Source organism: Chamaea fasciata, unplaced genomic scaffold, assembly GCF_029207755.1.
Source record: "Chamaea fasciata isolate MVZ Bird 193981 ecotype frontalis unplaced genomic scaffold, bChaFas1.0.hap1 SCAF_7, whole genome shotgun sequence".
In the NCBI taxonomy this organism is placed as follows: Eukaryota; Metazoa; Chordata; class Aves; order Passeriformes; family Sylviidae; genus Chamaea; species Chamaea fasciata.
The window spans coordinates 39,301,525-39,320,058 of NW_027094092.1; the positions used below are offsets into that span (position 1 = coordinate 39,301,525).

General features: G+C 37.4%; 1 protein-coding gene across 4 annotated transcripts in view; it reads left to right on the plus strand.

Moving 5' to 3' along the window:
• The window catches only part of MIA2 (MIA SH3 domain ER export factor 2), a 35,668-nt gene extending 17,518 nt beyond the window's left edge, over positions 1 to 18,150 (plus strand). For 2 of the 4 annotated variants that reach the window (XM_066188469.1, XM_066188467.1), the window contains exons 9-24: positions 1,253 to 1,375; positions 1,943 to 2,066; positions 2,914 to 2,960; positions 3,164 to 3,254; positions 4,453 to 4,591; positions 6,229 to 6,330; positions 7,640 to 7,700; positions 8,024 to 8,059; positions 8,985 to 9,052; positions 9,751 to 9,833; positions 10,185 to 10,316; positions 11,760 to 11,912; positions 13,259 to 13,390; positions 15,930 to 16,006; positions 16,391 to 16,625; positions 17,444 to 18,098. In XM_066188469.1, coding sequence (XP_066044566.1) covers positions 1,253 to 1,375; positions 1,943 to 2,066; positions 2,914 to 2,960; positions 3,164 to 3,254; positions 4,453 to 4,591; positions 6,229 to 6,330; positions 7,640 to 7,700; positions 8,024 to 8,059; positions 8,985 to 9,052; positions 9,751 to 9,833; positions 10,185 to 10,316; positions 11,760 to 11,912; positions 13,259 to 13,390; positions 15,930 to 16,006; positions 16,391 to 16,625; positions 17,444 to 17,592 — 1,752 coding nt within the window. In that variant the 3' untranslated portion in view covers positions 17,593 to 18,098. Of the gene's footprint in view, positions 1 to 1,252; positions 1,376 to 1,942; positions 2,067 to 2,913; positions 2,961 to 3,163; positions 3,255 to 4,452; positions 4,592 to 6,228; positions 6,331 to 7,639; positions 7,701 to 8,023; positions 8,060 to 8,984; positions 9,053 to 9,750; positions 9,834 to 10,184; positions 10,317 to 11,759; positions 11,913 to 13,258; positions 13,391 to 15,929; positions 16,007 to 16,390; positions 16,626 to 17,443 lie in introns of all 4 variants that reach the window. The other 2 variants (XM_066188465.1, XM_066188466.1) reach the window with 2 other exon arrangements.
• The last annotated feature ends 384 nt before the right edge of the window (positions 18,151 to 18,534 follow it).

The window sequence follows — 18,534 nt, forward strand, 5'->3', positions numbered from 1 at the left end:
TGATGACAATTAATGATAAAAATAATTGTGTATGTCTTTTAATCTCTAATATGTCATTTGCATGATGCTGCAAATTTATACATGCCTTTTACTGCGTGGAAAGTGCAGTTGTGTGCCAAGGGGCAATGTGTGTTAATTCAATTCTAGTCACATACCTTTTCTTCTGTGCCTTTTAGTTTATCCTTGATAAGTAGTGTTCAGGCTTGCTTGTCTATTTGCATGGCAGTTCCTCTGTTGAATTACCATTTTCTGGTTATATTTTTAGTATAACTGCCTGTTATGTTCTCATTGCTCAACCTAGTTATTCTTTTCTGTACGTTTACTGCTCTTAAATTGATTGCCTGTTATGCAACTTTAAGCAATATTTTTAATAACTCTTAAGCCAATTTGTTTGTACTTTACCCCATGTTGTTGTAGAGCATGTTTTGTCTTAACAGAAATTTATATCCATTCAATTTTGTTCTCACAATGTAATTAGTTAATATGTTGCAGTGGTTATTTTTAATAGCTGGTGATGAATGTTCTAATCCCTTTACTCCTGTAAAAAATATTTTTGTGAAATGAGATTTTACTAGGGAATATCTGTAAAATGTAACCTTGGAACCTACCTATCATTTTAGTTAAGCACAGTTAATTGCAGAGATGCATACTAGTAGGTTTTAATTACATACAGCTGTGACTTTCATTAACGGGGAGGCTTTTTTAAAGTAAAATTTTAAAATCACTTCAAGAGGTGTGGAGAAGAGGAGGAGAAATAATACGGTTTTGCAAGTCACATGAATATAAATAACAGCCTAAAAGCTTCCTGTTTTCCCTTACTTCTCTGACCACTTCTAAGTTGAAAAGACACAGGCACCATTTCAGAATTGTGTGTGCATATTGGAGTGTGAGTGTTCCCAGTGTATGTCACTGTTACATAAATTTTCACTACCTTATTTTCATTGCTAGTGTCACATCAAGGTTTTTAAACTTGAGTGGAATAAACTGAACACTTCCAATAAATGCTTAAAAATATCAACTAATTACAATGGAGAGCTATAGCAGCTGAAGCAACTGACCTATAACATAGAGGTCTTAAATTTCAACTCTTGAGGTAACTTTCTTGTGGTCTTATCTCAGGTAACTCTTACTGGTCGGTGAGAGCTTTAAATCCTGCTTATGTGTAGACAATACATGTAGCAGGCTCAGTACTATTCATCCTTGATTCTTGATTTTGTAGACAATCACACTAATCTAGTATTTCCCTTTTTAGCTTTTACAAGAAGCTGAAGGATGGGGTGAACGACTTAGTGAACTAAATGAACAAACAAAGATGTTTGAATCATCTAAAACAGATGTAGAAGAAGTTTTGAAAAATAAAGAGAGCCAAATCAAGGTAAATTATGACATTTAGGATTTAATCAAATTATTCAGACTGATTCTAATCATAGAGTTCCAAGAAAGCCTGACAACCTCTCGTTGTCTTAATATGCCTTACACTGTTTTGGGCTTTTGATTGCTGTCTCTATTCTCTAATGTCATGTTTCTGGCGAAGAGAAAAAACAGGTTGCATAGCAGCACAACAGAGCAGTCTGATAAAGACAACTAAGGAGAAACTCTTTTAGTTCTGATACGGTGTATTGGCTTTCCCCCCGTCCCCAGTTTGGGGTGTGGACCTTGGGTGTATATTCTTGTGGTTGTATACCTTACATATGCAAGCCCCACTAAAAGCATGAATGCTTAGAGGTATCTGAAAATTCTTCATAAGGATGTGCTTGTTGACCTGCAAATACATGCTTTGATAGGAAAGGTACTATCAGACATTTAGAATCTTGTATGTGGGGCTGACTTAATCTACTAAGGGAACTAAATAAAGGACAGAAATCGTGGAAAGTAATTGTAATGCTGGCTACATTTTCATTGCTTGTATTTGTTCGTGAGATTTTTGTGTGCTTTTTCTTAGTCACTGACACGATATATACTGAACATGAAAGACTGGAGTTCAGCAATACAAGAAGATGGTGACACTGAAGACAACCACTGGGACACAGATATAAAGGGTGAAACAGAGAACGGAGAGCACTTAGGTATGCTTTGTGTAGTTTCCCTATTTAAATATTTAACAGATGTTTTAGAAATGGCAGAGCTGACTAACTTCCAGGAAAGTTGAAAGGTTAGCTTTATAGAAGAAGGATTTTTAAATCTCATCCAATGTCATTCATTAGCTTGATGCTTGGAGAGTTAACTGATGCTTGGACATCTCTGGAATAGCAGCCTGTCCTCCTGTTCAGCACTCTGTGGCATACAGACTGTCATAAAGACTCGGTGGTCAGTCTCTTGCAGAATGACAGTAATGTCATTAATGTCATTCTGCAGTATGTGCCTGTGTATTAAGCAGTCACTCTGTGGCATTTCTAGGCGGAAATCTTGCTTTTATTTCTTCTTTAAGCTCCTCCCAGCAGTAGTACTGAGGGTCCTTAAAGCCTAATTTCTGCTTCCTTATCCTTACAGAGGTGTTACTTGTTGCAGGCAGTGTGGTAGTGCTGTCATCTAATGGGTGTAGATGTGAGTCCCCTTAAAGAGCAACACAGAAAAGCCCCTTTTCTTCCTCCTCTTTCTTGCTGCAGCTTGTTTTTGTGCTGGTGCTTATGATGCCAGAGGGCACATGTCTGTGAATCTTAAAGTGTGTATTCAGCATCTCACTTTTAATGTGACTACTCTGAGTCGTGATTGACTGGCAAACAAAGCATTACAATACTGGCATATCTTCTACTCACACTGCTGCTTTTTTTTGGTCCTTTATCCTTCAAATATGCTGTGCCTTTTGTGGTATGTTGGCATTGCTCTTGTATAAAAACCAATTAATAGCAGTAAGCTCTGTCATAAACACTTCCATGCTTTTTACATGACTTATTGTTCTATTCCTTCAAGCAGATGATGAGCAAAAACGAACTGTAAAGAAGTTGATCTATGCTGCAAAGGTACGTGATTTTAAGAAACTTGTGGGTTGAAGAGGGGAAACTAGAGGGAGTATATGTAATTATTCTGGTAATAACATTCTCAGAGTTCATTATCTTTTAATGTTTAATTAGATATTTTTGCATGCAAACACTTTCTTAATCTTGTAATCTTACACTATTCTCTCTCTCTTTTTTTTTTTTTTTTTTTTCAATTTTGATTGTAGTTAAATGCTTGTTTAAAGACCATGGAAGCAGAAAGAGACCAAATGTATTCAAAACTATCTGATGAAAATAAAGCTAAAGAAGAACTTGCGGGTAATTAAATCTGCTTCTGCCTTTAATAAGATGCTGCTTTGGTAAAATGCTGTTACAGGCTGCAAGTATAAATTCCAGTAAAAACTGAATTAGGTTTACATTAATAACTACTTGATTTTTAAAGTTAATGTTTAAGTTGCTTAGCTATTTTAAATACATCATTTTAGACGTACAGCAATCGAAGTTGCAAATTTGGTTGTATTCTGTTGGAATATTCTGTAACTATTAAGTTATAGAATCTTAAAATATAAGAGCAAAGTGATGTTAATAAATACATAATACCTCCTTTGCATAATTTCTGTACATGAAACAGTGGAGTTTTAATCTAAATTTTAAAACCATCTATTAAAAGGGTAGCTTAATTATCATTAGTTTGCAATGGGTGCAAGCTCAATCCTTAAAATATAAAGTACTGCATTTAGAGAATTGAACTTGCAGACATCTTCCTCTGTTTCTTTTCCTTTGTGGTGTAGGACATACTGAATTAAACCTTATGAAATGAAAACCACTCAAATTCAAATTAAAACTTGTAATTAGCTATTGTTTCATAATCATAGCCAGCAGAGTAGCCATCATTTATGAATGTATGGCTTTGTAATTTGATTATTTTGTAACTTGATTTGTAATTAAGACTGATTTTTTAGTTTCTTACAGTCCTTTAAACATATTGCATGTGTTAGTGAGTTCTCCAAATTGACTGAAGCTCTGTGCGGTAAAGTAATTTAAACTTCATGAAGCTTTGTTGCATTTCTTGAAAAGAGGCACAGGAATAGTAAATAGGAAAAGAAGCATGACTTTGAGTTCAGTTTGGAAAGATGAAGGCAGTTTGCACATCTGAGTTACCCCTTCAGGCTATAGAGGAAGACCTTGTGGGGGTGAATCTGCAAGAGCATATGATGGTGCTAGTTTTACTCCTTTAGTCAAATAATTACAATAATAAGAGCCCTAAATGAAAATTTAGATTCTGAATTACAAAACTGAGTTGTTTTCAAAGAAGTTACATGATTTGGAGCAAAGGCCTTTTGTGGCAGGTAGATAGTATAGTTGCTGGTTTCTCATTTTGTGTCATATATTGAAATATACTAACTTTATATCTTGTGTTATTAAATCAACACAGGATCAAAGGTTTTTCAGACTTTTTGTATAGTAAATTATTGCCAATGTGTTACCCCAGTATAATTATCTCTCAATTTGACAGAACGCATAGAGAACCTTCAAAGCCAACAAGCTTCCTTGCAATCTGAAAACGAACGTTTTGAAAGTGAAGTTCAAAAGCTTCAGCAGAAACTTAAAGTAATGACTGAGCTTTATCAAGAAAATGAAATGAAACTACACAGGTGCTGGTTCCTCTTCTTATATTCAATGCTTGCTGTTTGATTTGAATATAACTCTGATTTGGGGGACTGAAAATTATTGAAAGTTTGAATACTGTTTTCCAGAAGTTCCTGAATTGTGAAAACAATTTATTACACTTTCTTGTACATTTATGATTACAGTAGTTTTATAGGAACTGTTTCCATGAAACAATTAATTAATTTTAGGACTTTTCCACATGGAAGTACAGAAAACAAGAAGCAACAGATTTTTAATCTATGGAAATCAGGCAATTAAAGTGGGAAAGCTTGATTATTTTTTCTTTAATTAAATTATTATATGATGTAATGCATGTATCAAAGTTGCTGAGAGAAAATCAGTAGGTGCTTTGAGATATATTTTACTTAGTAAAAAGAAGTATGATGAGATACATATAAAACTAAACTTAAAACACAGGCAAACTCTTGTTGGTAAGCAACATAGAACCCTTGTGAATCAGGCTTTCGTCACCAAGAAAACCAGAATAGGGAGGCTGTCCTATCTGCCTCACAGTCAGAGTGTTAGTGGGGATTATGACCTATTGATTGAAATCAGAAATATGTTTAGGACTAGAAATTAAAGTTGATTGGTCCAGGGCATGTAGTAACCTTCAGGAGAGTGTGTGTGTGTGTGTGTGTGTGTGTCTGTGTGTGTGTGTGTGGCAGCAGGGTGCATCACTGTAGGGCATGATGGTAAAATTACAGTTTTACTAATCAGAAATTATTTATTCAGAGAGCAGGCATAATCTTGAAGGCAGCAAGAGAATCAGCACGAGACTAGATCCTGTACTGAACAGTGTGCAGGACCTTTTTGAAGTATTACTTTCAGTAATCTGCTCTGTAGCATATATATTTGCATAGATATTTAGCATCTTTGTAGATGCAAGAAATCCGAGAAATTACTGTGCATTAGCATTTTGATTAAAAAAAAAACAAAACAGGGAGGGACTGGGAAGGAACCCATTAAAAAGAAGATACAATAAGCAGGCTGAAAGCAGACAGTGTGGATGATATTTAAAAATAACCTCACTAAAACTCAGCAAATATGCACTGCTTATCAAAGAATTTTAGAAAAGCCAAACAGGAAGGGGGAGAGGCTGGTGTGGCGATGTAGCAGCAGAAAAAAAATTAAGAATTAAGGCATCTTCTAAAAACAGGGTCTGTTCAAACAGCAGAAATAAAAAAGTAGGAAATGAAGATTGAATAGAACAGAAATTTAAATCACATTCACAAGATCCATGATGTAGACAGCATGATTGCTAAGAACTGCTGTTTGCAGGAGAATGACCATTTTATCCAGTCAGGGCTGTATGCAGCAGTGGTATCCATGTATGTCCTGCAGAACTACCTTGTGCATAATCCGTGGACTGGAGCGTGAGTTTTCTCTTTGGTAGTGCCCAATAAGGCATAAGGATGAAAAAGAGGAACCTGCAAAGACTTTTTTTTTAAATAGCTAGTAACAATCTTTTTTTCCTCTAGAAAACCATTTTTTGAAAATACCAGGGCAAATCACTGACGATTAGTGTAGCTTGGGTTTTAGTTTGTTTGGTATGATTTGTGGCTGCTTTCAAAATCGTTGACTTGAAACACAATTAACCGTAAGTTTTGAATTTTGTTAAAAGGAAGCTGACAGTAGAAGAGAGGGAACGTCTACAGAAGGAAGAAAAGCTTTCTAAAGTAGATGAAAAAATTATTCATGCTGCTGAAGAACTTAACTGCTACAGGTAATTACAGATTTTAGTTGCTGTAATCACTTGTTCCAAAGTGAAGAAAGAGCAATAACAAAGTAAAAAAAACACAGCATAAGCAAATGTATTTTCTTCCAGTTCCTTTGTGGTGTGTATGTATTAGATGCTAGTTTGTGTGTAATAATAAAGACTAAGGCTGGTTTTACTTTGTTAAAACATTTGGGTGTTGAAGACTGTGGGAATTTCTCTTCCATTAGAGTCCTAATTGTACTGATACATCAGCTTTAATGGTGTGGTAGAAGTGGGTCTGTAATCTGAGATGAGAGATCTGATCTCTAATTTGTTTGCTTTACTGAACAAAGCCAAAAATACAAAGTTAAGAGAATGTTGTGAAGTAAATGGAATGTTCAGTTTCCCTACAGAGCTAACATTTATGCTGGATAGTTACAATATTCTATTTCTGTATCACTAAGCTTGTCAGATAGTCCTGTTGCTTAGAAATACTTTACTAAAATATTGTCGTGGGTGAATGTTTGCTGTAGCTGTTTTTTATCTGCTTTGCTCTGGTTTTTGTTACACCAGCTGTGTACTTCTAGGTTTTTTCTGCATTTTCTCTAACTGTGGCATAATTTTTCAATATGTAATGTATATTTGCCATTTTACTTCAGTGTTCATGACAGTATTAGGCCTAACAATAGTGATGAATGCTTCCTGAAGAGTTAATTAGATGAATTCTTTCTTGTTGACATTCTTCAGTATTCATACAGGAAGACAGAATTCGCTCTTCCTGATTTATTCAGAACATGGATTTTGTAGGCATCCTAATTTTAAAGGGAATATTAATATTGCAAATTGAGTATAACCAAGCAATGTCTGTGTCTTTGGCCCACCTGCTGAGAGAGTGTAAAACCTAGAGAGGCTGTGCACAGGGCAGCTGGCAGCAAAGGTGGCATCATACCTGTGGTCTTGAACTAAGTTCAGTGCAGGTGGCTGTCCCTCAGGATTGTCTGGTAGCCTGTGACAGTGTGGTGCTCCAGCCTCACCCGTTTCTGTGCTGAGCTGGGTGAGGCTGGCTGGTCGGGCATGTGAGGAAGGATAGCTTTTATGTTGGAAACATCACAAACGACTGAAAAGTTGGGGGTGTGTTGGGGTTTGGGTTCTGTTCTCTTGTTTACATCCCTGTTTGTATAATTTTTTTGTATCCCATGGGCATGAGTGACAATATTGTCTTTTGGATAAAAAAAAAAAAATCTTAATTACACCTTGTGGCTACTGTTGAGTTTATTGTATTCAAAACTTTCCTGGACATTTTATTACAATATCATAAATGCTCATTTTGTCACAGAGAGCGAGCAAAGGATCTTGAAGAAGAGCTGGAGAGAACCATTCGTTCTTACGAGAATCAGGTATTTTGTGCTTTGTGACAACATCTATGCCAGTAGGAGGAATGTGAGTGTGACTGGAATAATACTTGCTGTTGGCTTGTGAACTGCATTGGGCTTGGCTTTGTTGGGTGTCTAATTTTGCCTCCCCCTCCCTCTTCTTAATGTCATCTGGTTTTGACTGACACGATTTCATAGAAGAGATCACCAGATAACTTTTTTTTGAAAAGTTGAATTTTCAGTTTAGGCATCTCTTTATAAATTACCTACATGCATTAAACTTATTAAAAAGAGTATATAATCCTAAGTTTGGGGGTTTAGGTGAATAATTAATCTCTCTTTCACAGATTACTTCACACGAGAAAAAAGCTCATGATAATTGGGTAAGTTCCAAATACTGAATTTTCAATGTTTTCTGCATCTTCATTTTTCATTATTCAAAAAGTTTGCTTTATCACTTTTTGCTTCTTACTAAAAACAGATTATCAAAATTGTCTCTAACCTTTCACTTTTAAACATATGGATTGGTTGCAGAAATACACAAAAGCATATTAAAAATACTTCTATTATATAAAATAGTTGGAAAAATGAAGCTGGATACTTATGAACACAGTAGAATGATAATCTTATATCATTTGTTACAGCAATAAATCTGCTAGAAGAACATGACACCATGTAACAAATGTGTGACATTTTGCTAATAATGAAAGCTTTTGGCCTTGTTTCAATGCCATTTTGATATTCTCTTTGAGTGTACTTCACTTCTTTTATCTAGAAGTAGAAGACCTTATGTCCTGTAAGAACAGCATGTTCCATTGACAGTTTCCTTAGAGTGTTTCTACAAAAAATCGATTTTTGCCTTTTTTTTTTCCAAACAGGAAAATTTTAAAATACCTTCTGACTAATATATTCTTCACTTTACAGAACGTCTGAGATAAAATCCTGCTAAAAGCTATGGTGCTTTGTGGTCATAATTCCAGTGATTTAATCTATCTGATTTTAAAAGAAAACATTCTTACATAGAATTTAAATCTGTAGATGCTTCAAAGCAGCTATAGCCAGAGAATTCAATCTCTAAAGTTTCAGGGATCTGCAGGAAGGCCTTATCATTCCTCAAACGTTTGGGTTTTAGAGCTGCTGGTATCGTTCATTGACATATGTGAGGCTTCATACATGAGTCATATCTTGTGAGAATGCAATCTATACACTTCACATAGAATGTCTTGGACCTAGGAATCGTCATATTTATGAAGCATTTAAGCAAAAAATAGCAATATCAAAGCATCTGGTTTTTGTCCTTTCCCAAAGCTGACAGCCCGAGCTGCTGAAAGACACCTCAATGATATAAAAAAAGAAAATGCACATAACAGACAAAAGTAAGTGCAGTTCTTATCTACTCCTAAACAAATGCAGTTTGGCATGTGTTGGATTTAGGCAGTTGGATGTTTTCTGTTAATGTATTGTGGCCCAAACACAGCAGAGAGATCACAGTGCTCGAGTTCTGAAAGAAAGGGAGTCACTTCAGCTTCCTGTAATGATGACATGCAAGAAAGTAAGAACTTAGGAATTGTGTGAAGTATTTAAATATTTCAGGAAAGAAGCAGAATGTAGTACTAGAACACAAATGTTAAGGGGGGGGGGGGGTATGGTTGGTTTGTTTGTTTGTTTGTTTGTTTAAGGAAGTATGTATCAAGCAGATGTCATGGTTACCTTGCAATTTTACAGCTTATCTCAGAAGTTACTGCTGAACTAATGGTGGGTGGTAGTTGAGAGGAACTTCCAGGTGTGAGATTAACTAATACTTGGAGTGCAATTAGAGTGATGTTTTACTAGGAATGTGGTCTCTAAAATCAACTTCATCTTCTGAATTACAGTTTAAACACACAGCATAGAGAAATACTTTCAGGTATTTTTAAGTTCAGAGTACTGTGGCATCCTTTGTCTTATTTGTTTAGGGAATAAAATACTTTGCTTCATTAACCAGTTAGGTAGAAAGCCTGGCAGTAAACAGTGTAGTCTGGTAAAGCTTTTGCATTTTTTGGTCACTTGCTATTTATTTGTTGTCTCTTTGCAGATTAACTGAAGCAGAATTTAAACTTGAACTTTTAGAAAAAGACCCTTATGCTCTTGATATTCCATTGAGACCATTTGGCAGAGGTACAGTATTGAATTGTAAAATAGAGCCTAATTCTTTTGGTTTATGGTTTCGTTTCCCAGGACCACACATATTTAATTGTTTCAGATATGGCCATGTGTATGTACAAATACCAGTCATTTAAAAAAATAATTGGGTCATAAGTGACTCTAGGTCATGTCAAGTATTTTGTTGAAACTAAGAGCATTTGTAGTATTGATGAGAGTAGACTGGGAATATGTTACACATGGTAATGAGAGCACAATTTTCATTTTAGTTACACAGTTTAGTTTTTAACTTCACCTGGGAAGTTATTTATACATTTTGTTAAACTAAGTATTGTGAACTTGAGTATTTTGTTTTAACTGTTCCAGAGCATTCCCCATATGGACCCTCACCAATGGGCCGGCCTTCATCTGAAACAAGAGCTTTTCTTTCCCCTCCAACTTTATTGGAGGGTCCTTTAAGGCTTTCACCTATGCTTCCAGGTGGAGGAGGAGGAAGAGGTACAATTCTTAAACTTGAAAATTTATCTATCCTGGATTTCTCTCTCCTCTCCTATAAACCTGTCACACCTTTTCCTCTTGTTGGTGACAAAAAGTATTAAAACAACCAGTTCAACATCAACAGTTAATTGGACAAACTCTTCCTGTTTTTCAATTTGCTTCTAAAGCTGTTTAATGTGTAACAGTACAATTGGAAATCTAGTTTGTATTGGTAAGTTGGTCAGTGGATTCATTTTAGAAGCATAAATTAAGAAAAATAAAAAGCCAGACTTACCTGTTGCCTTTTATTTCTTGGACAGATGGGGTTCTGCTGAAATAAATATAATTTTAAAGTAAAAGGAAGTCAGTCAGTTTTCTGAGGAAAGAAAACTGCCCTTTCCATCTCATTGGCCTACAGTCCGTGAGAAAATGTTGTCAAAAATATGAGGCAGTTTTATTGGTGGTTGTGGTATTAGAAAGTTACTGGTTCAGTAAATAGTTTCCCTTCCCTTTGTTCTAAATTTGAAGCAGCCATCATACATGAAGCTGTGGTGGCATGAGTTGTAAGGGAAGAAAAATACCCTCCATTCATACTTCTTACGTTGATGGAGTCAGTGTAGGTAAATGCTAGAGTGAAGTTCAGCATCTGTTACAGATAATAAAGAAGCTACTATTTCATTTCTTTTTACCATTACACCAACTGAAGCCTGTACCTAATTCGTGAGAAATATGCCCAAATTTCTATCAGGATTTCAATAAGTGAAATTGTAGTACTTATCTCACGGTGCACAAGACACACAATGGCTTCAAGTTTTAGGTTGAATTTTAGTATGGAAAATTAGAGAATGATAGCAGGATTCAGTATTTCTCTAATTTTTCAGACCCAGTCTGTTTTAGAGCAAGTTTGCAATCCAAAAGCACTCATTTTTACAGTTTTTATTGCACTTGATTATGTGTTGACCTGACCTTCGAGGTTTTTCTTTTGTCTGGTATAGATTTTTTGGTTTGGTTTTTTCCTTCTTCTTGAATAAAGAATTAGAACCAGAAGAGTGTTGAATGCAGATGGGTGTCCCATGATACCACTATTAACTCTCTCAGCATGCTGTTAGTTTGATTAGCAGCAGGTTTTTATCACTGACAAGATTATTTATCATGAGGGTACTGGTTTCTGGTTCAAATTAACTGAATCTTGTAAAATTATTAGTTTTTTCAAAAGCATTGCAGGTCCTCTGTGTTGTGCTGTTATTGAACTAAAACTTTTTCATTGCACACCTCTGAACACTTCTCGTAGGCATAACTGGTCCTTAGCAAACACCTGGAGAGTCCTGTGGAGCCGTGAGCCTCGTGTGTCTTGACAGTGTTGGCATTCCATAATTTGTTTCACTATTTCCAGACTGAATGAGGAAAGCCATAGCAGAGGATTTAAAACACAAGGGGGAATAACTACTCGATTTCTTCGATTAGGATCCAGAGGACCAACTGCCATGTATGAAGCTGGAAGTGAAAGAGGAGAGCTGAATTCTGATAGATTAACTGATCCCCACAGACCACCATCAGATACTGGATCCCTGTCTCCTCCTTGGGAAAGAGAACGCAGGATAATTCTGCCTCCACCAGGTAAAAACTCTGCTTAGCTACTGTATCCATGGAAAAGAGGAGTTACTGACTTACAGTCTATATATTTAACTGTTTAGGGTTTAAAAATATTAAATGTTTTCTTGGACCTTCAAGTGCAACTGAAGTGTTTATTTTCATAGTAGTTTTCTCCTCTTCTTGAACAGTGTGGCTCACTTGCACTTCTCTGCTATCTTTTAAGTATATATTGGTGTTAGCAAGGGACAATCAGCTGTTTGGTTTCATCATTTGACTGGGAGTTTGTTTAGTGCATTAAAAGACCTGTCTGGGCTGCATAGTTAATAGGAGATTTAAGAAGTAAAAAGTTCTAATTTATTTAAATAAAACTAGGTAATGTGTAAAATACTATTTTTCAAAAAAACCCACACTTATATTAATAGTACAGGAGTACCATGGTACGTTCATCCTGTCTGGCACATGTTTTCCTATTGATACTGTCTCTTCAATGATTAACAGCAGCAAAAATCAGTCTTCACTCTCACTTCTTCAGCTAAACATCTGTATTGCACATTTCCACACAGAGAAGGCAGAGATAAGAGGATTCTGCTATGTCTCAAGTAAAAACTTGGGGGGATGGACAACCTTCCTTGGATACCCGAAATAAAGAAGAAAAAATGTTACAAGTTTAGAAAAAATAAACATTTTGATAACGTACACAGATTAAGGTACCTCAGTTATTACTGCAGCAGGCAATACACATCTCTGTGAAAGCCTGGTGGCAGAACTCAGGGTCCTCTCAGGATGCAGTTTCTCATCTGGCAGGTCTGGTCTGTTGATGGGATACTGCAGAGAGGTAGTCTGGTTTCCCTGGCCTTTCCTTCTTGTTCTTAGCCCACCTTTGCCCTTGGATCTCACTGATACAGTTTGTCTTGTAGCTGCATGATGGATTGCTAGATCTGATCCCAGCAAGTTGGTGGAAACATATTACAGCGCTATGAAACATAATGGAAAACAGCATTCTTAGCTAAGAATGGCTTAAAATGTATAGTACCTTATTTTGTCTTCAACCTTCTTTGCTAGGCTGAACCCTTGTTTCAAGGCCCTACTGTTTATAATTTAGGCAATCATAGCTTTCAAAATTCTGCTGTATGTTAAACCAAAAATCAGTGAACTTTTTCTTTTGCAGCTCTTTAGAAATGTAAACTATTGGATATACTTGGTGGGATTCCTCTGGGTTATTTAAGATTTGTTTGCTCATCCTGATTAATGGACACTTTGTATATTTACAAGAGTATAAGATACCCAGAGAATCTTTCTGGCCTAAAATTGTGTGGAATGGAAGGAATAAATCTTCACAGACCTGTTTTTTGTGATTTCTTCAATGTTAGGTGAGCCTTATGCTGATCCAGTTCTTCCTGCTCGAAGACAAGAAAGGTTTTTCCCTAATCCTCCAAATACTGGAAGACTTTCTGGACCAGCAGAACTACGAACTTACAATGTGCAGTCTTTTGATAAAACAGGTGGGAATTGCTTCCATGACACTCTAAAATGGGGAATCCCAGTGTAAGCTGGCCATGCACGGTAAGCTGTGGCAAGAGGACAGGTTTTTAGCTACCAGAAACCTGAAGTTCCATTGTGTAAGAAACATTTTAACACCTGCTGGCCTTGATGCAGCCATTCCCTGTTGGAGCAATAGCCCTCCCTGCTGTCAGGTGGGTGGGATTCCATGAACAGCAGTCACGGAGGTTTTTTTTTTGGTCTTTCCTCACTGTTCTGTATGTTAATGACTCATAATTGGTTAAGAGTCTGTTTTGGTCCCTCCCATGAGGCTCATCACAGCATTAAAACATCACAAACCCATACTCACATTTCTGTGTCCCATTTGGCAAAGTTAGAAAGGGTTAGACTCCCAAAGAGTGAAACGGAAACAGCCAACCCTTCAAGTGTCCACTGGCTTGGTGCACGTAGGTAGAAGGTGCTGAGGGCTCTTCCTTCAAACTGTTGACCACAGTGGCAGCTTTTTGTAGTTCACCATGCAGTTGCCCCCAGTTTAATCACAACTTCCACTGATCCACTAGTTTTGAGTTGGCCAATTATGCATATTTTAGTTTCTGATGCTTGGCAACTGCCAGAAGCTCCTAGGCAAAGTTTTGGTCGCTGAGACCTTATCACTGACAGCTTAAGAGCTTAATAAGTATTAAGCAATTTCCATCTTTATGTAATGCCCTGGTAAGTCACATGTGTCTGATTCGTCAGAGAAGTGAAGCCATTAAATTCCCAACAGAAACTTCACCACCCAGGACTCAGTTACTGACAGATTTAGTAGGAAGCTACCATCTCCCTTGCACCATTTCTGGCCAGAGGAGAGAGAATCTTTGCTACTCAGTGTCACCGTGTGAGAACTGCAAATGCTGAATTTAGTTTCAGGTTGAACTTTTGGGTTTCAAAGGGAGTTGTTCTTTACTGGAAGTCAGTTCTGTCCTTGTGCAGCTACTGACCTTCCCTCTTTCCCAAGCCTTCTGTCAGTTTCACTTCTGCTTTCTCTCACTTCTGCTTTCTAATACTTCATGTTCCACTGAGGTCTTTCTTCAAGCACCTGGCTGCTGACTGAAGGAGAGGAGAGGTGCACGGTCTTTGCACATTTTTATGCATCCTTTTTTTACCCCTTTGTGCAGTCACTGCCAAGAAACAATTTATTTTTTTAAACGTTGTATTCAGTTCTTGGGCATTTGGGAAGGTGGTGAATGGAAACAGATTTTTGGATAACTTTGTTGCCAGCATTTCACAGTCATTAACGGTGTAGGAATGTTGCTTTTTAGAGACACATAATTTCACTAGAGTTGTCTGAGTATTTGTAAAAAACCTAAAGCCCCCCAAAAAATCTCTTCAATTAAAAAAACCAACCACCAAAACCCAGCCCATCCAGCACATCTGACTTCAGAATATCAAAGCACTGAAATCACGGCTCCCACTCATTAGAGTTAACAAGTTACACTTCTTAGGAAGATGATCAAAATGTTATTTGAAGTGAACAAAATAATATGGATTTTCCTAAGCTGGGGTGGCAAACTATAAAAACTTTTCACTTGTGAAGGTACCTGGAGCAGGAAACTTTTTGTCAGAAAGAAAAGTTAAAGGTTGACAGAGTTTGTGAGGAACTTCATAAGGACCTAAAATGGAAAGAGTTATGCAACATAAATATCAAGGCATGAATATTCTGTGTGACATATGAGTTGAAAGGTTTTAGATTAAGTAACAATATCATTAGCCAGGCAGGGCCTGCTTGAAATGACAAGTAATTTAGAGTTTTTGAAAAGACCTGTCTGTTCATGGAGAAAAAAAGCTTTGTTTGCTTTCAAGGCGCAGAAGTACAACAGGCACATAAAAATTCTGTCACTAGTTAGAAGTCTTGTTTTGGTTTCTTGTTTTGTTTTTTAGTATAATCATCTGTATTCAAGCTGAAGTGTAAGAAAGCAATATTTTTCAAATCCCAGGTTTGAGATGTTGTTTGTTTGTTTAAAGAAAGTGTATTTAGTATATATATTTAGTATATTTATATCTAATCAGATTCTGCTCTCTGACAATTCCCTTTATTAATTTTCTCCAGTTATTATTGAAAATACTTGTTCCCAGCAAAGTTTAAAAGTAAAAACACTGACGTTTCTATTTATCTCTTTACTTATAAAATAAATAAGGCAGATGAGAGGAGGAAGATCATGATGATGATGATGATGATGATTCTTATTGTTTCTGACTGCTCATCCAAAACTGATGTCGTTCTAGAAGTCTCCTTGATATTTGTCAGCCAAGGAGGGAATTGGTTTTTGTCATACTTGAATAGGATTGGTGTCAAGCTCTGTGCCAAGAGCATATCATAGCACAGCCATTCCCAGCATGGGGCTTACTGAAAAAGTAAACTAGTAGTCAGAGGGGGAAAATGGAACTACTGCTTGCTGTTGGTTTTGTTGCCAATCTGTCCTCTTTTCAGAAAAAAAAATACTGAAGGTGGTGGAGAGAAAGAGATCAGCACTGAATAACTTTTTAAACTCTTGCATACAGATGGACAGACATCTTCAGAACATAGTCCACGAACAGAACCAAGTGGAGATGGGATGAAGGATCATTCTAACCTTAGTGTAAGTAGCTAAAGAGAGGCTGGATTTAAAGAAGGTTTAATTTTCTGCAAAAAACCATGGAAACATTTGCCTGTAGTCCATTGGTCACATTATATTGCACTCTTCAGTGCAAATTACAAAACTATGTGGTTATTTTATCACAACACATTGTCTTGTGAATTACTTTGATGTATTACTTACTAATATAGTCCCTGTTGAAAATTAATTATATTCTGAAAGATCAAACTATGTACACATAGATAGCCTTGCTCAAGATTATGCTGCAGCTCAGGCAGAGCTGAAACTAGCTCTTAGCTATGGTCACACCTACATGAAAGTGGGCCTGATGGGACTGGAGATGTTCCCTTTCCCTCCACTAACTTCCCTGGTTTCCTTGCATTGCAGAACTCGCTCCCCGATCAGTCGCTGGTACCTGAAAGTGAAGCTGTCAGTTCAGGGTTTGCACCCCCACCTTTCCCTCCAGTCAGACCTCCACTGCTGCCTATGGATCCTAGAGCACCACCAGTACCTTTCATGAGACGAGGACCTCCTTTTCCTCCCCCTCCTCCTGCTGGCATGTATGGGCCACGGGAATGCTTTCCAGCAAGAGACCTTGGGCCCCCACGTCCTCCGCTGCCAAGTACGTGGCTTTAGCCAGCATTTGTTTTGTGGTGGTGAATGTGAGTGCTTTATGCAGGTAGTGAGTTACCACAGGGGGTAGCCGGGTACATGTTTGCACACACTGCTGCTTAATTCAGCTAACAGGGAGCATCTTTTCTGATTAAGGTTCATTGTGTTGTGCACTTCCTTTTTCACAACAGCTCATCTTGATCTTTCTACAAATACTAGCTTTGGCCAGAAAATACACCTACATGTACTGTTCAGCATTTAAAGGATTCATTCTGGGGGGTAGCAGAGAAAATAGGTGGTTACCTTAATCCTTTTCTTTCTATGAAATTGCATCTTACATAAATCTTTAAAGTTTCATCCTCTGGCTCTGAGGTGTGCTGGTGCCCTGCAAAGGGGCAGTCCCAAAACAACTGTTTTCCCTTGGAGTTTGCATGATTGGAGCAATGTGTAAGTATCAGACTGCAGGACTTCTTTCTGATCCTTGCTGTTCTCTGAGTATGTGTGAAGAACTAAGCTATTTATCTGCCAAAATATCTGTAAGGTGTGGCACATAAGGGTTGCTGTGTCAGACTGAAGAGGATGTTGGCAGCAGCAGCCCAGGAGCTGGCAGTGGCTGGCTGCTGCTTTGAGACTGTTGCAGGTAACTACTGAGAAAAGTGATAGTTTTGCCCTCCTCTTTCCTGGCATCTACACATGATGATCTTTGGATCCTGACATGTGACATCTAGTTAGATAGGCCTAGCTGAGCAGTAAGCCAGCAAGAGGAGCCAGGTGTACATGTTTACTGTTGTGGTTGATATTAACTGGATTACTCTGATTCTCTCACAGTAAGAAATACATTTCCAATGCGACCTTATCCTCACTATCCACCTCAACGACCTGGATTTTTGCCTCCAGCACCTCCTCCTGAAAACAGAGTTGAACCATCTCAGTCAAATCCGCCAGCTCTAGAACCAGAACCACAGCAGGAGACTTGACAGTCATTTGGGGAATGTCCTGAATCAGTTTTGTGCTCTCCTACTGGCATTTTTCCTTATGTTAAGTAACCATTGTTACTTAGGTCTATATAAACTACTTCGCTCAAATTGAAGCTTAATAGGGAAAATTCTCAGGATAGTGTTTTGTAAATAAAGAATTAAATACCTATGATTATTGTGAATAAGTGATTTCCACTGTACAATAGTCATTTTAAATTAAGTATTTCTAACTTGAGTAGTCTCTTCAGAGGTGTATAAAATTAAATCATGTGAACCTTATTGTAAAAGTCCAGCTGCTTTATGCTGGTTGAGCTGTACAGAGTGTCTCTCTGCATGCCAAAAGTGATGCTTGCTGCTTTATGAATAGGATGTGAAAACAAATGGAAACAGTTAATAAAAATCTACAGAAAATGAAAGCAATGTCACTGGTAACATGGTCTAATAGGTGGAGATGAATAACCATGATTCTCCACTTGTGTCCCCTCTGTTAATGGCCTCGTAGGTGATCTTTCATCTCTCAAGCTCTACAATGTGGCAGTTCTCCCGCCACAACACTGAGGGGGAAGAGGCAACAGAAAAGCTGAGCAACTCAACCATCACTCTTCAAAAGCTGGAGTGGAGTAGTGTTCACTGAAGAGATGTACAGGGGCTTTTTATGACTTGGGAGGAAGGAGTCATAGCTAGGACATGCTCCAGCACAGCCCAGCCCTTGCCTTTGAAGACGTATGTCTGCAGCAAACCAATAGGAGGGGTGTGTTTTTACTGTCTCAACATGAATTCAGTTTATTAGGCTTCAGATTTTAACACCAGCATTAGGAAAATGCTAGGCAGGACAAAAGCAGAATTAAAAAGTACAAGAAGGAAGTGGCAAACTGCAGCATCAATAAGTTTGTATCTATAAAAGGAGTTGGTGCGGTTCCTCGTTCACATCTTCAGGTTCCT